The 15834-nt window shown below is 33.4% G+C and overlaps 1 protein-coding gene across 1 annotated transcript; it reads right to left on the bottom strand.

Moving 5' to 3' along the window:
• Window positions 1-5174: 5174 nt before the first annotated feature.
• On the bottom strand, window positions 5175-13799 carry LOC143074246 (uncharacterized). The gene is made up of 9 exons (XM_076249794.1): window positions 13675-13799; window positions 10234-10271; window positions 9357-9498; window positions 8880-9128; window positions 7825-7941; window positions 7260-7319; window positions 6560-6646; window positions 5769-5949; window positions 5175-5422 (listed from the first exon to the last, which is right to left on the bottom strand). The coding sequence occupies exons 2-9, from the start codon at window positions 10267-10269 to the stop codon at window positions 5374-5376; spliced, it is 921 nt and encodes a 306-aa protein (XP_076105909.1). The 5' UTR covers window positions 10270-10271; window positions 13675-13799; the 3' UTR covers window positions 5175-5373.
• Between the last annotated feature and the right edge of the window lie 2035 nt (window positions 13800-15834).

Genomic DNA, 15834 nt, shown 5'->3' on the forward strand with positions numbered 1-15834 from the left:
ATGGACGATCTGGAAAGACAAATAGAATGGCGTTTAGAACATTAAAGGTGACGAATAGATTTGTTACGCAGTTGGAGAGAACAGTGACCTATTGTGAAGGACCCTACCTTGATCAAAAGGATACCTGTTTCGTTTGTTGACTTAAATGAAAATACATGTACATTTAAAATATTTCAAGGTCTTACAATCTACGAAATAAGATGTATTTTTTAATTTTGTGTTATGTTTCGTTAACAATGTAGTGATATGTGCATTCATATATTAAAAAAGAGATATCTGTGGTTTCCCATTAAACATAGTAATCGGTATATTTGTTTCTTTGTTTCTAACGCAATATCCTTTTGAAGATAAAATTGAGAATGGAAATGTGAAATGTGTCAAAGAGACAACAACCCGACTATAGAAAAAACAACAGCAGAAGTTCACCAACAGGTCTTCAATGTAGCGAGAAATTCCCGAACCCGGAGGCGTCCTTTAACACATTTCTAAGTAGAAACATTCCAGCAGCACCTGCATATATCTCACAATTGATATTCCAGCGATTCCATTTCCTATCATGATTTTCTTGATAGAGGGTTGCTGCTCACAAGGAAGCTCTTTTGAACACGATGATGAGTGCTGTACCTGTATTTTGACTATTTTATTTATTATGGCTCTTTAGTTCACGAATCATTTTAAAAAGAAACGGAGATTGATGAGACTATCGTATAAAGTGTGAGGTTTAGTGCTATAAAACCAGGTTTAATCCACCATGTTCTACATTTGAAAAATGCCTGTACCAAGTCAGGAATATGACAGTTGGTCTCCATTCGTTTTTTTTATTTATTTGTCATTTGATTTTGCCATATGATAAGGGACTTTCCGATTTGATTTTCCTCTGAGTTCAGTATTTTTGTGATTTTACTTTTTTCAAATTGTGAAGTTGAAATCATCTCTCCGTAAATTTTACGGACGCCATTATGAGTTAGTTGACTGTTATGGAATAACAGTTTCACAAATGATGTCTGATATGTTCCCTACGTCGTGACTTCAAACCCCTTCCCTATCTTAAATTTTGTTACCGAATGAGACTATTTACCGGAATTGTTATAACATGAGCAACACGCCGGGTGCCACATGTGAAGCAGGATCGGCTTACCCTTCCGGATCACCTCCATCAAGAAAATCATGATAAGAAATACAAGTACGAGAATATGCAACTGAAAGGTGAATGTCTAGTGTCCAGAAAAGCTGAAAAGGCCCAGATGGGTTAACCCTCGGTTAGTCTGCATCATAGGTCCAAACTTATGTCTAAACAGTCAATCATGCCTATCCCCTTTATATCAACATCTCGTAAAAGTCAACTTCCATAACTCTAATTCAAACTCATACCTATACCTTTACCCTAACCTAGACCCTAACTCTAACCCTTACCCAAACTCAACCCCCTACGCAACACCAAACCTTAACCCAAACCCAAACCCAAATCCTTACCGTAATTCAACCTCAAACCCATTCCCTAACGTCAAACCTAACCCAAACCCCAAAGTCAAACCCCAAACCCTAACCCTCTCATTGATAAATTGCATTCCTACTTTGAACAGTGATAACTATGACATTTTTAACCGATTTGAAAGATCTTTGACGTTCTAGAAAGCTCTGACAAACTGCTATTCGATGAATATGATGTCTGTCAAATGAAATGTCATTTTTTCCTGTTTATTTGGAAAGTAGCAATTTTGTTATTTTCTCAGGCTCGAATCTTTATCATTTCGCATGCAATCGGAAAAACATCTAAGTAAGTTAGACTCGTTTTTTCTAGTTCTTTCAAGATAGCCTAAGGGTAAGAGACTAAATTTTTGAAACAAAAAAGTTGGGTTCAAAAATGTGCAAATTTTTTAGAAAGATTCGAAAGAGTCGAAATACGCCGGCTATTTAACACGGTCCAAAAGAATTTTTCATCGTTTCTTACTCTCAGAATAAGGTGTGTGAAATTTAAAATGTGTGGCTCACTTCCAAAGAGGAAACCAATATAGTTACAAAAAGATTAAAAAAAAATCTTTCAAATATCAGTGACGTCATTGAGTGTGGCCGTACACTTCAAATGATATACGTTTTCATCCTCTAGATCGCCTTTCCATCTTTTAGGAACAGTAAATTTTAAGAAAAAATCTCTATTAAAATCCATTCTACATCTGTTTGAAGATTGAAGTCAAAGACACTTTTCATACTCTGTACTTAATATTTTCGGAAATTTCTGACGCATGCGCAGTCACAAAAAAGGTCAGAAATGCACGGAAATGAAAAAGGTCACCTCACTAACCATCGCCAAAGTACACTACCCTAACCCTAACCCTAACCCTGACCTTGACCCTAACTCAAACCCTAACCCTAACTCAAACCCTGACCCTAACCCAAACCCTAACCCTGACCCTAACCCAAACCCTGACCCTGACTCTAATCCAAACCCTAACCCTGACCCTAATCCAAATCCTAACCCTGACCCTAACCTAAACCCTGACCCTAACCCAAACACTAACCCTTAACCAAACACCAAATGTGTTAAAATGTTGATTTGGAGGCCTTACTTTATCTCGGAACAGGTAAGTCTAGAAGGGTAACCGATTGGATTTTCGTATAAAGTTTTTACACGAACTTCTTAAAAAAAAGAGTTTTGGAGGAATGGGGGGGGGGGGGGTCAGGTTATTGTTTTTGGTACTTTTTATAAGCGATCTTACAATAGTTCAACATGATCCTATGTTTCGATCGGCTTGAACATAAAAAATCGGCCCCGTAACGGGTAGTACTTTTTGACAATTTAACCCGTGGCGAAGACCGCAAGTCTTTTTTTTGTAGTTTGGGAGTTGGAGTTAATTTCGGGGTTAGGCTTCACTCTCGCACAAACGTTTCTTCAGAGGTCGGAAAGTGCGGCCGTACACTTCAGTGATACCAATAAGTTTTCATCCTCTAGATCGCCTTTCCATCTGTTAGAAACAGTTAACTTCATGAACATATCTCTATTCAAATCCATTCTACATCTGTATGAAGATTGAAGTCAAAGGCACTTTTCATACTCTGTACTATTTATATTTTTGGAAATTTCTGACACATGCGCAGTCACAAAAAAGGGCAGATATGCGCAGAAGTGAAAAAGGTCACCTCACTAACCCTTGTCAAGGTACACTACCGTAACCTTAACCCTAACCCTAACCAATACCCTAACCAAAACTGTCCACAAGAGTCCAAATTGACACAGAAATTAACAATTATAGTTAACCGTACGACCCCCAACAATGAGCAAAGCCCATACCGCATAGTCAGCTATAAAAGGCCCCGAAATGACAATGTAAAATAATTGAAACATCTGTGTCATGGCTTAAATACAAAAATTGATCAATAACAATGAAATGACTTTTATTTTACATATATATAAATTTATTTTTATATATGATAAGGTAACAAAGATACGTGTTTAACATAATATTTCATCCTTTGGTTTGAACATTTGTTTATTATCATTGTAATCATCAGAGGGGATGGTGAAAGGACAAGGATGATATTTAAACAAAATGATGGGCTAATTAAATCATCAATGATCATTCATCTAAATGCAGGATATGTGCCCATGAGCCTTAGTTTATATTGGAAATAAATGTCAAATATGGAACCGTTTGTAAAAAAGGAAAGCTATTAGTATTAAACCTAGCATTATTTTGTTCCCTACTTGCTTCAAAATTAATTGAAACTTTTATAAAACAGTAGCATCTTCTTTTTTTAGTAATACTTCATTTGCTAGAACTCATGGCAATATAATTTGCTACAGTTCACGTGAAACTTGCCCTTCAGTTATAGGACTCCAAGTATTTGGGTTGATTTAATATACATATATAAGTAAGCAATGAATGTGGTTGCTAAATTTGATATATGTTTTTTTGTAAATTTTTGTCAATTATTTATTTGTTTTTGTTCTTATTGCGATTGTGACACGGCGATGACTGTTATACCCCTATTTTGACAGTTTTACCTATTATGTCTGTTTTATTTCCACATCGTTATCAATATAATGCGACTGTATTACAATTGAAAGGTTTAGCGCTATATACCGGGTGCAATCCACTATTTTCTACATTTTATAATGCCTGTACCGAGTCAGGAATATGACAGTTGTTGTCCATTGTTTTGATGTGTTTTATCATTTGATTTTGTCATTTGATTAGGAACTTTCCGTTTTGAGTTTTCCTCGGAGTTCAATAGTTTTGTTATTTTACGTTTTACTAAATAACTTACTAAGTCTTTAGTGTTTTATGTTGTTTCTTGTGTACTATTTTTGTGTCTGTTGTTTTTTTGTTTTTAAGCCATTGTGTTGTCCGTTTATTTTCGATTTATGAGTTTGACTATTCCTCCGGTATCTGTTACCCCTCTTTTCAATAGTTGGTAATTGATTTGTCTGTTTGTCGGTCATAAAGAGTAGTGCTCTTTTGAAATTTTGCTCATACTGTATTAATGTTATGAACCTGACATTATTTTATTATATTTGTCTTGATATTAAGTTCAAAATCGGGTCAAAATGGTAGGCTGTATTTAACGAGCGACTCCTCGATGAAAATTTCACCCACGTAATTTGTTTTTACCGAGGATATAGTTTGCCGGCCTCGATGGTCGAGAGACCCGTGGTAGCTGGCCCGCGTCTAACGCGCGACTTCTCGATGAAAATTTCACCCACGTAATTTTTTTTTAACGAGGGTATAGTTTGCCGGCCTCGATGGTCGAGAAAGTAAAGGCATCTTACTGTCTTTCTTTGTAGGTATAATACATAGGCACAGGAGGAAGATACGCCCTAAAAAATGGATGGTGGATGATTTTACGTCCGAAAATGAAGGAAGAAGAGAGTTCATCGTCATGCATTGAAGAAGGAATGTCCGCAGTATAAAAACGATAAAATGGACAAGGATATTGAAAAACCGACTGTGCAAAACCTATCTGGATAATCAATGTTGATGAAAAAAACCTTGTTGGATATTAAATTGCAAGTAATTTATACAGGGAAAAAACGAATTAAGGTATGTTTAAGAGCATGTATGTATCGTTCGTCAATGTATTGTATTATGTAGTAATGTATCTTTTGTAGATAAGTAGCAGTATATTTTGATGTGTCTGACTCTGAATTAATTGAAAACTAACAAGCTAGAATATTCACATATAGTTGATTTATTTAAACATAGATATCGAAATTTATTTTATCATCATCTGTTTTAAAGTTACACAAATTACCCTATTTTCCATTGTACAACACAAACAGAGCGAAATCGTAAAAAAACAGCAAACTTATACAAAAAAACTTTAACAAAACTGTTTTATTTACACTATGGTACAGCCGAAGAGTAAATTCTTCGCTCAACATTTTGGACTTATAACATTATTCCTCTCTTTCTTGTCCTCTGCCCTGTAAAAAAGATATGAAATATTACAAATCCATTACACTATAAAACATTGCATAACAATTTTCAATAATGTGGTCAATTGAATGAAATGTTAAACAGAGTTACAAATGAGGCAAAACTTCATTGATAGACATACAAATCTATATTTCAGTATACAACCTACATTTCAAGTGTTTGAATTTATCTTTTTTTTGTTTTACGAAAAATTATTACACGTGTAATACACAATAAATGATCCATATCATTTATCAATAATGTACTTAATTACATTAAATTTTAAAAAATTAAGAAATGTACGCAATTGTTTTCCATGACACATACAATCCTATATTTTAGCATAAAGCATACCTTTTCAAGTTTTTGAATTTATCTTTCAGCTGCTTTATTGAAAATTCGTCCTCAATCCAGATACTCAAGCGCTCACCAGTCATTTTTAAGTTCTGCATTACAAGATCGGCTGACGACCAGGTTGGATTGCAATTACTATTGTACTTTATTATGTATGTTGTTTGTTCATCTGTGAAATGTCCTGAAATTAAAGTGAAATGGGAATTAATATCATAAATGATAGCAACATTACGCAAATGAAATTAATATTGTTAGAAATCACAACCACGACATAAAGTACCTACGCCTTATTGTTAGCCTGGTTTGTATTTTCGTATTGGTTTTTGATCATGCCATGCTGATAATAAGGTGGAAAATTTCATCTGCTTTCAAAATTAATCTGTTTGAGTACGTACTGATTTACTAACAATAATTGGCAATTATTGGATATAATTATTTGATCAATGAGTAGATGTAGTATTGTCAACGTCTGTGTACTGTTGAAGTATAGGTGATGACGCGTGTAAATAACAAATCTCAAATAATACACAGTTCAGTGATGCTCCTGACATATTAGGTTACTGGTTATAGATAGTTTTTGTATTGGTATCGGATTCGACCTAGAACATGTTCATTTTTTTCCAATGATAACTATGTAAACAACTTGAGGGCATTATTTCTATTGATAATAAATAAAGATGATTTCTTTGAATAGTCTTTTATAAGTCATACCCGCTATCAAATTGAAACTCATTCTTTTATTGGTATAGATGGCTATTGGCACATGCTTTTGTATTATGTAACAAACATACCTTTAGATTTGATCTTTGACTTCGATGAACTTGGTTTAGATGGTGTTTGGCTCGGGGTAAACATTTTCGCTTTTAGACTCATAGTGCCTGACAAAAAAATATGTTAGTTCATTTACTGATTGTTTCTTACCTTACGCAAACATCTGCTGACGATTATAATCCTTGTACGATCTTCCATTCATATTTGATCGTATTTACAAACGCATTTGTTTCCTTGTTAATTTTGGTCTTTTTAAAAAAAAATAATTAAGGAACAAATACATAACATCTGGTTATATCAATACCAACAATCCTATACATTTTTTCTTTTTTTTTGTGTTGAAATGGTACTGTATGGCAATTACAAGGCATTGTTGAACACTACACTTGATTTTAAATGTCTTAAAAACATATTTTGCCACAAATGCATGTGTCATCTTGTTTAATGAAATGTTTTGTAATTATTATGTCATCATTACCTTAATTTCCCAATAATATTTTTATACATTCTATACTAAAATTGATTATAAGTCGTTAACGGTGAAACTGTAAGATAACAAACCTTCCTTTACGAATTCTTTCTTGTCTGTTTGACAGAAGTTATGTTTGGTCAGCGGAATCACAAAACAAAAGATTTTTCGATATTTTTTGGTTTAAACATTCTAAGATAAATTAGTAGTTTAGATAATTTGACCAATATACTCTAGTTTGTTTTACATACCAGTTGCTTTGGGTGTGTCGGACTGTTCCTTTGTTTTTAATTTCTGTAATTTGTGTGACTCTGTGAATACAAATTAGCAGTTAATTATCGGGAATTGTCATTTACAAATGCAATGACCAATTATCAGTTTTATCAAATTTATTGAAGTTCTAGTAAAAAGTAAAATCACAAAATACTGAACACAAAGCAAAATTCAAACCCGAAAATCCCTAATCAAGTTGCAAAACCAAAAGCTCTAACACATCGAATGAATGGATTTAGGATGTCTTAAATCAATTACTAATGTTATGCAGTACGATTTGTCCAGACGATTGCACTTAATCATGTGATTATGCACGTTTTGGTTTTACATTCTGACCATAGAATCGTAAATGTATTGTTTCAAAAATTATTAGCTTTTTCTATTATACTTACTTTGCAGTTCATCAAACACCTGTGTCAAGCTTTTTCCGAAAAAAGCACAAATAGAAAATGTTTGTTTTTTCAATGTTGCTATCTATACATTAAATGCAATTCAAAACACAATTCGCATACCTAAATAGTAAACTTAAATATATATTCTTACTTTTTGGCTTGCCTTTGGCCGGAAGTATTGGCTCTGGTGAACTGTTTTCTCTCGGAGAAATGGTATGCTTTGAAGGAGGTGTCCAATACATTGGTTCCATAAATAACATTTCCATCTCTGTTGAAGGTAAAGTAGACTAGGTAATAAAATATAAAACTCGAAGATACATGTTAAAAGTATGCAAGAAAATACATTTGATATACACACATTTCTCCCAAAATTGATCTCCAAACATACTGTCTTTAAAAAAGAGAATGTTGACCAACTCATGAATTCGATTCACTCGTGTATGTAACAACGTATTTTATTTGACCAAAAGAAATCTAATAACTGAAACATTTACTAAATTTCATAATCGGTTATTATCACATTTATTCTGATATCAATTGTTAGCGTTTTATGGGTTGTGTTCTTCACCTATATATAAGGAAGGTTTTACAAAACCCATAAAAAGAGGTTGTACTTAATTGTCATAGATTGAAGACATATCCCTAACTCTAAGCACAACCCTCACCATAATCTTTCATTAATTGCGAACTTAAGCTTTCGTGTCAGTAACTGCTAGTAGTCTGCTCAATGTCCTCTTTTACCTATTCTGAAATCCATCTCGAACATTTTTTTAATAGTTTTTTCAGTGCGTATTTCTATTTGCCTTGGCTAGATGTTCAGAGAGGGATGATATCTCACAGTACACGTTGACCAAGCCGCATATTTACGCCTGTTCCAAGTTAGGAGCCTTATATTTCTGCTAGTTTTGCTAGTTTTTTTTTTAATTTGTTTATCAATATGTTTCAGAGTCAGATGTGGAGCCCATCTTTATTCAACTAGATTACATTTCACATTTTTGTTTAATAGCCAGGTCAAGCTCATTCCAGTGCTGTATTTTCTCGCTTGGGGGGGGGGGGGAGTCTAATAGATATCCTTGGGCTGTTTTCTGCTCCTTGGTTTGATTGTTGACTCTTTGACGAATACGCCGTTTCCATTCTCAATTTGCCTGGAAATAACGATATAGTTTAGCAGAGGAAGGTAGATCTATATAATATTATAAGTTTTACCTGCTCCATCTGTCTGTTTCTGTTCTATTTCTATGTCTACATCATCGATCTCAATTGTATCATCCTTAGCTTCCTCTTCATGAATATCACTATGATCAGTGCTGTCTTGTTCAGAATCATTCTCCTCACTTTGTTCGTGTTCAATGTTTCCTTGGTAATGCATGATGTATTGACTATCTTTATCCTCATCTGATGTCGTGTCAGCCCTCTGTGTGTTTTTTTGCCCGCTGCTCTCAGTTTTAATATTTGCTGTTCAAAAAGATCTGCAATATTATCAAACACGAAAACAGCTTCGATATTAACTACATAAGCAATTAACTAGCTATAATAGTAATTTCTATAACAGCAGTGAACTTCTGAGCAATAGCCTGTTGAGTTGTGGATTCTCTATATAACTTTATATCTACATTTTTATCAAAGGTCTATTTCCTTGAGAAACGTTAAGAAATGAATGTAGCGATACAAAAAGATATTTACCGTTTATAAGATCTGTAATCATTGCTCTCAATTCCATGTTCCCTTTCGTTACCTCTGCTTTCAATTCTTCCACCTTCAAGCTGTGAAACAATGCTTTCAATTCCATGTTTTCTTTTCTTATTTCCGCTTTCAATTCATCTGTCTGAAAGTAATAAGACTATGTTTTATTCTGTTATTTCATCTGATTTCGAATTGAATGATATGAATCTGATACAAGAAGTAATGTGCATTTTATAATTAAAATAAACCTGGAAATAAAGTTGCCTATATTAAAAGATTCATTTGAGTTTTTCAGAAAACCTTCAGAAGGACGGACAGACCCAAGTGTTAAGCAATACAAATTACAATCTAGTACAGAAAGTAACCGAAATGTGCACATTTACTGAATTAAATTTCTGTTCATTTAACGGTCAGATATTTATATGAAACACGCGAAAATCGATTATTTTGTAATGTTCTCAGTATATATTCTTTTTATTTCTCAATTCAGTTTATCCGCCTGTAAATGGTCCAGTTGTTTATATTGTGTCATTTTATCTTATATTCTATATTATGATTGAATTATAGTTTTGCCTTTGCGTCCGCAATATATAATTAGTACAAAATTGAAAACAACATGTTTAATAATTTCTTGCGTCCGGCGCTCGTTTCTGGATTTCCCTTCACCAGGAACGCTCAAAACCAAACATTTGAAATCCGAAGATAGATAAGTAACGGAAATCGTTGAAGAGCTATATGTCAAAAATACCTAAAATAAATAGCCAAATTTAGCTAAAGCCAACTTTGCCTGCGGGAGTTTTTACCTTAGTTTCATATTAATTTTAGACTACATAACAATTCTTAATATTTGTATAGAGTAATTCCTTGTTTTACTCACCATTAGTGTCATCTGTATTTTCATCCAATTATCCATTTCTGAAATCAAACAAGAAATATAAATGTAAATAATAATGTCATAGATACGGTAAGTTGACAATGAAATATTTTATACATGTCAAAGTTTAAATGCAACTGTAAAATTTGCAGTCGTGCTGATTATTGATAAAGAAAACAGATGAATACAATTCCACTAAAACTAATAGGCAGACAAACAGACAGATATAATATAAGCAGATCATCTAATTTTGCATTTTATAAAATACATGTGTTGTAAAACAAATCCAATGAATAAATTATTTTTGTATATTTAAGGTAGCACAATACAAAGATTTTTCATTTCCAATCAGACATCTTTAAACTGATGTAATTCCACTCATCTCTCTTTAAATTTTATAAATGAGGTACCAAAAGAAAGAAGAAGGATTAGTCTTTAAAAATTGTGATAATGTCGTTATGACATAATTATTACATAATTAATTGTTGTGTAATTAGTTGCCTTATTGTGATGTCCATATTTGAATGAATTTAGCTTCTTTGTTATTTATAGCATCCCAAAATATTTTATAGATTCTTGCACAACACAGTTTGACCTCCAAAACAGTGTCAAAAAAATAAATTTTTGGGATGCTATGAAAAACAAAGACGCTAAATTCATTCAAATGTGGACATCACAATAAAGCAATTAATAATTATGTTATAATGAAATTATCACAATTTGAAAGATTAATCTTTCTTCTTTCTTTTTGTACCTCATTTATAAAATATAAAGAAGGATGAAATGAATTACATCAGTTTAAAGTTGTCTGATTGGGACTGAAAAAATCTTTGTTTTGTGCTACCTTAACTACCTTTTTTTGAAAGTATACGTTCCTTTTATTTGATATAGGGTGTCACACATGTCAATTCTTTTTGCTTTGTTTTGATTCATTATGTTTTGTGTTTCCAGAGGAAATACAATTTTCAATAAAACATTAATTATTTAAGCATTCAATGACAATCATGACATTTATGTATACAACTGGGTTTTAGTTGGTTGATACCCAGTGTATGTTTCACCACATTACTGTTATCAAATGAATATCGTTCATTTGGAGACGCCACCGGGGTTTAGGCAAAAAAGATATGCCTTTTGTACCCTATCTGCCGTGGTATTTGCCAAAAAATACTCTTTTTTATATAGATTAGACCGTTGGTTTTCCCGTTTGAATTGTTTTACACTAGTAATTTTAAGTCCCTTTATAGCTTGTTGCTTTGGTGTGGGCCACGGCTCCGTGTTGAAGGCCGTACATTTATGCATAAAATACCCCTCCTTAACATGATACATCTGTTTAATACATTATAACATACACAAGCGTTAGCCTTTCAAAAAGGCTATTAGACTCTTAGCTGATGAAAATGGAAAGTGATCTCGCTTTGTAGATTCAGTAATTCATTTACTAGAATAGCCACGTGCATCAATCAGCAAATTTTACCACACACGTGAGGTCACAAGCTATGAATTGTTATCGTTTAATGGTTGTTGTTTACTCCAGAAGATTCGACAATTTATAGATAAAGATTACCTGTGTAAAATCTAATTGCTAAAAAAGAGAGGACAAATCCGATACTCTACGGGATTGAAGGACATTTACTTGGTTTGGATTGTCCTAACCAATCAAAAAACTTTGATTATTCACGTCTCGTAATATCTTCGAATCAGGAAGCAAGAAAAATTCACGCACTATCTGTCCATCGTTCAATTCTTAATCTCGACTCCTAGGAGTCAAGAATAATAGTGTACAAAATGTATAAATAACACTGAAAACGTTTTTTAAGCATTTTTGTGTTTCCCAAAATAATTAAAATAATAATTCAAATAATTCATCATTTAGGTATTAAAAAAAACCCAATGTTAACCATACCAGTAGTGGAAAATGAAAGACCATTTTTTGTTACCACCATTTATTAAGTTCAAAGTACTCGAAAAGAAAACAAATATCATCCAGTTTATACAACTCATCATTTAAAACTGATTATCAGGCCACTACAAAAATATCATAAATGCCGTTGTATGAAGTAAAAACACAAAAATACAGAACTCCGAGGAAAATTCAAAAAGGAAAGTCCAAAACAAAAATATTGTATAATATTCTGACAGAATTAAAAATATTAGATATTTTACAATGAGAAAACATGTTTTGAAATTGTCAACTAAATATTCTTCACTTTTATGTGTAGCAAAGCAATCTGATGTATAAAATGGACTGAAATATCAGGCCAGTACAAACATATTAATGAAAAAAAGAAATATTGTCACTTTTTATCATTATCGACATAAATATTGCTAACCTTAGACTTATACACTTCTTGATTTTTGTAAAACTATCTACCATTGGCCACAAAAAGAACATAATTTAACTAAGCAATTCAAAATTTGGTGACTATGTGGAACGCATCTATCCAATCGAACTAGAGATAAAGGATACTACAGATACAGTTAAGTCGGCTTCATATCTTGACTTACATCTAGAAATTGACAATGAGGGTCGGTTGAAAACAAAACTTTACGACAAAAGAGATGATTTCAGCTTTCCAATTGTGAATTTTCCATTTCTAAGTAGCAACATTTCAGCAGCACCTGCATACAGGGTATATATCTCCCAATTGATACGATATTCCCGTGCTTGCATTTCCTATCATGATTGTCTTGATAGAGGTTTGCTGCTCACAAGGAAGCTATTAAACCAAGAGTTCCAAATGGTGAAGTTGAAATCATCCCTTCGTAAATTTTACGGACGCCATTACGAGTTGGTTGACCGTTATGGAATAACCGTTTCACAAATGATATCGGATATGTTCCTTACGTCGTAACTACAATCCCCTTCCCTTTCATGAATATGACCTACCGAATTAGACTATTTACCGGATTTGTAATCACTTAAGCAACACGACGGGTGCCACATGTGGAGCAGGATCTGCTTACCCTTCCGGAGCACCTGAGATCAGCCCTAGTTTTTGGTGGGGTTCGTGTTGTTTATTCTTTAGTTTTCTATGTTGTGTCGTGTGTACTATTATTTTTCTGTTTGTCTTTTTTATTTTTAGCCATGGCGTTGTCAGTTTGTTTTAGATTAATGAGTTTGACTGTCCCTTTGGTATCTTTCATCCCTCTTTTAAATATTGTGCAGTTTTGTCAATTTTTATCACCTTTTTTTTAGAATATATGAATGAATGTCTATGAAAAATCTCATACAAGTTCATAGTACAGTTACTCTTAGTTCACATGTGAAAAAATGAGTATGTAAAATTTTAGTATTTTCTTATTTAAAATCGTTATTTAAGCGCAATCAATTTCTTTTAAGCAGAACCTTGGTGTTTAAAAAAAAAACATGAATTCAGATTTTTCCTTTCTTACCTGTTCAATAAAATGATAAAATTATACTAGAAGTAAATATTAACTAACCTGATCGTGTATAAGACTTCGTGTCGATTGTTTAATCCTCTTCGTGCAATAGTTTTAAACGCTAGACCTTCCTTCTTCCGTTTGTGACGTTTTACATTCTCCCTTCCTGATTTTCTGAAGGTATAAGGAAGATGTCAAAAGTCAAGAGGAAGGAGGATGATGTTTGGTAACTAGGAGAAGGACGGATGAGGAAGGATGCAAGCATGACATAACATATGGAAAGAAGAATGAGGAAGGTGTGTGGTCGGAAGAAGAGAGAGAAAGACATTCCGTAATAAGAGAAAGGTCAGCAATTACAATAGGAAGGAAGAATGAGGAAGGTGTGTGGTCCCGAGGGGAAGGTAAAAGACGTACCGTAATAAGAGGAAGGTCAGCAGTTACAATAGGACGGAAGAATGAGGAAGGTGTGTGGTCGAAAAGGGAAGGAGAAAGACGTACCGTAATAAAAGGAAGGTCGGCAAATACAATAGGAAGGAAGAATGAGGAAGGTGTATGGTCGCAAAGGGAAGGAGAAAGACGTACCATAATAAGAGGAAGGTCGGCGGTTACAATAGGAAGGGAGAATGAGGAAGGTGTGTGGTCCCAAAATAATTAAAATTATAATTCAAATAATTCATCATTTAAGTATTAAAAAAAACCAATGTTAATCATACCAGTAGTGGAAAATGAAAGACCATTTTGTTTTATTTACCACCATTTATTAAGTTCAAAGTACTCGAACAGAAAACAAATATCATCCATGAATACAACTCATTATTTAAAACTGATAGTTGCAGTGTTTTTATTCTACAAACTGAGGTATATAATGGACGAAAATATCAGGCCAGTAGAAAAATATTATAAATGCCGTTGTATAATGTTCTAACAGAATAAAAAATATTAGATATTCTATAATAAGAAAACATGTTTTGAAATTGTCAACTAAAATTCGTCACTTTAATGTGCAGCAAAGCAATCTGATTATTAAAATGGACAAAAATATCAGGCCAATACAAATATATTAATGAAAAAAAGAAATATTGTGACTTTTTAGTTTAAACATATAATACAGTGGATTGGGAAACACGTTTTGCAACTTATATTAGTCCCTATCCACTTTGCGGGTGCGAATGCTACCTTGTAGAGGCATTAGCCTGCTCTTTTTCGAAATCTACAAGGGTGTCTTTAACATGAAAGAGATATGGCTCTCTCTTAATACGGATCAGCCATTTATCGTGTCCTTCCGATGGACTATCATCGTTTCCTCGAGACCATACTCGCAAAAGGTGTCAAGGGAGAACCGAAAACTTAGTTCCTGAAGTGTTCATCCCAGACGGGAATCGAACCAGGACCTTTGTGTTAGTAGTCCAATGCACTAACCACTACAGCACGGCTCTCTTACACCACTTGTCACTTTTTATCATTATCGACATAAATAATGCTAACCTTAGACTTATACACATTTTGATTTTTATAAAACTGTTCACCATTGGCCACAAAAAGAACACAATTTAAATATTGTGCAGTTTTGTCAATTTTTATCAATTATTTTTTGTAGAAAAATGAATGAATTTCGATGAAAAATCTCATACAATATCATAGTACAGTTACTTTTAGTTCATATAGTAATTTTTTATTTAAAATCCTTATTTAACCGCAATCACTTTCTTTTAAACAGAACCTTGGTGTTTAAAAACAAAACATGAATTCAGATTTTTCCTTTCTTACCTGTTCAATAAAATGATAAAATTATACTAGAAGTAAATATTAACTAACCTGATCGTGTATAAGACTTCGTGTCGAATGTTTAATCCTCTTCGTGCAATAGTTTTAAACGCTAGACCTTCCTTCTTCCGTTTGTGACGTTTTACATTCTCCCTTCCTGATTTTCTGAAGGTATAAGGAAGATGTCAAAAGTCAAGAGGAAGGAGGATGATGTTTGGTAACTAGGAGAAGGACGGATGAGGAAGGATGCAAGCATGACATAACATATGGAAAGAAGAATGAGGAAGGTGTGTGGTCGCAAGAAGAGAGAGAAAGACATTCCGTAATAAGAGAAAGGTCAGCAATTACAATAGGAAGGAAGAATGAGGAAGGTGTGTGGTCCCGAGGGGAAGGTAAAAGACGTACCGTAATAAGAGAAAGGTCAGCGGTTACAATAGGACGGAAGAATGAGGAAGG

This window comes from Mytilus galloprovincialis, chromosome 5 (assembly GCF_965363235.1).
Source record: "Mytilus galloprovincialis chromosome 5, xbMytGall1.hap1.1, whole genome shotgun sequence".
In the NCBI taxonomy this organism is placed as follows: domain Eukaryota; kingdom Metazoa; phylum Mollusca; class Bivalvia; order Mytilida; family Mytilidae; genus Mytilus; species Mytilus galloprovincialis.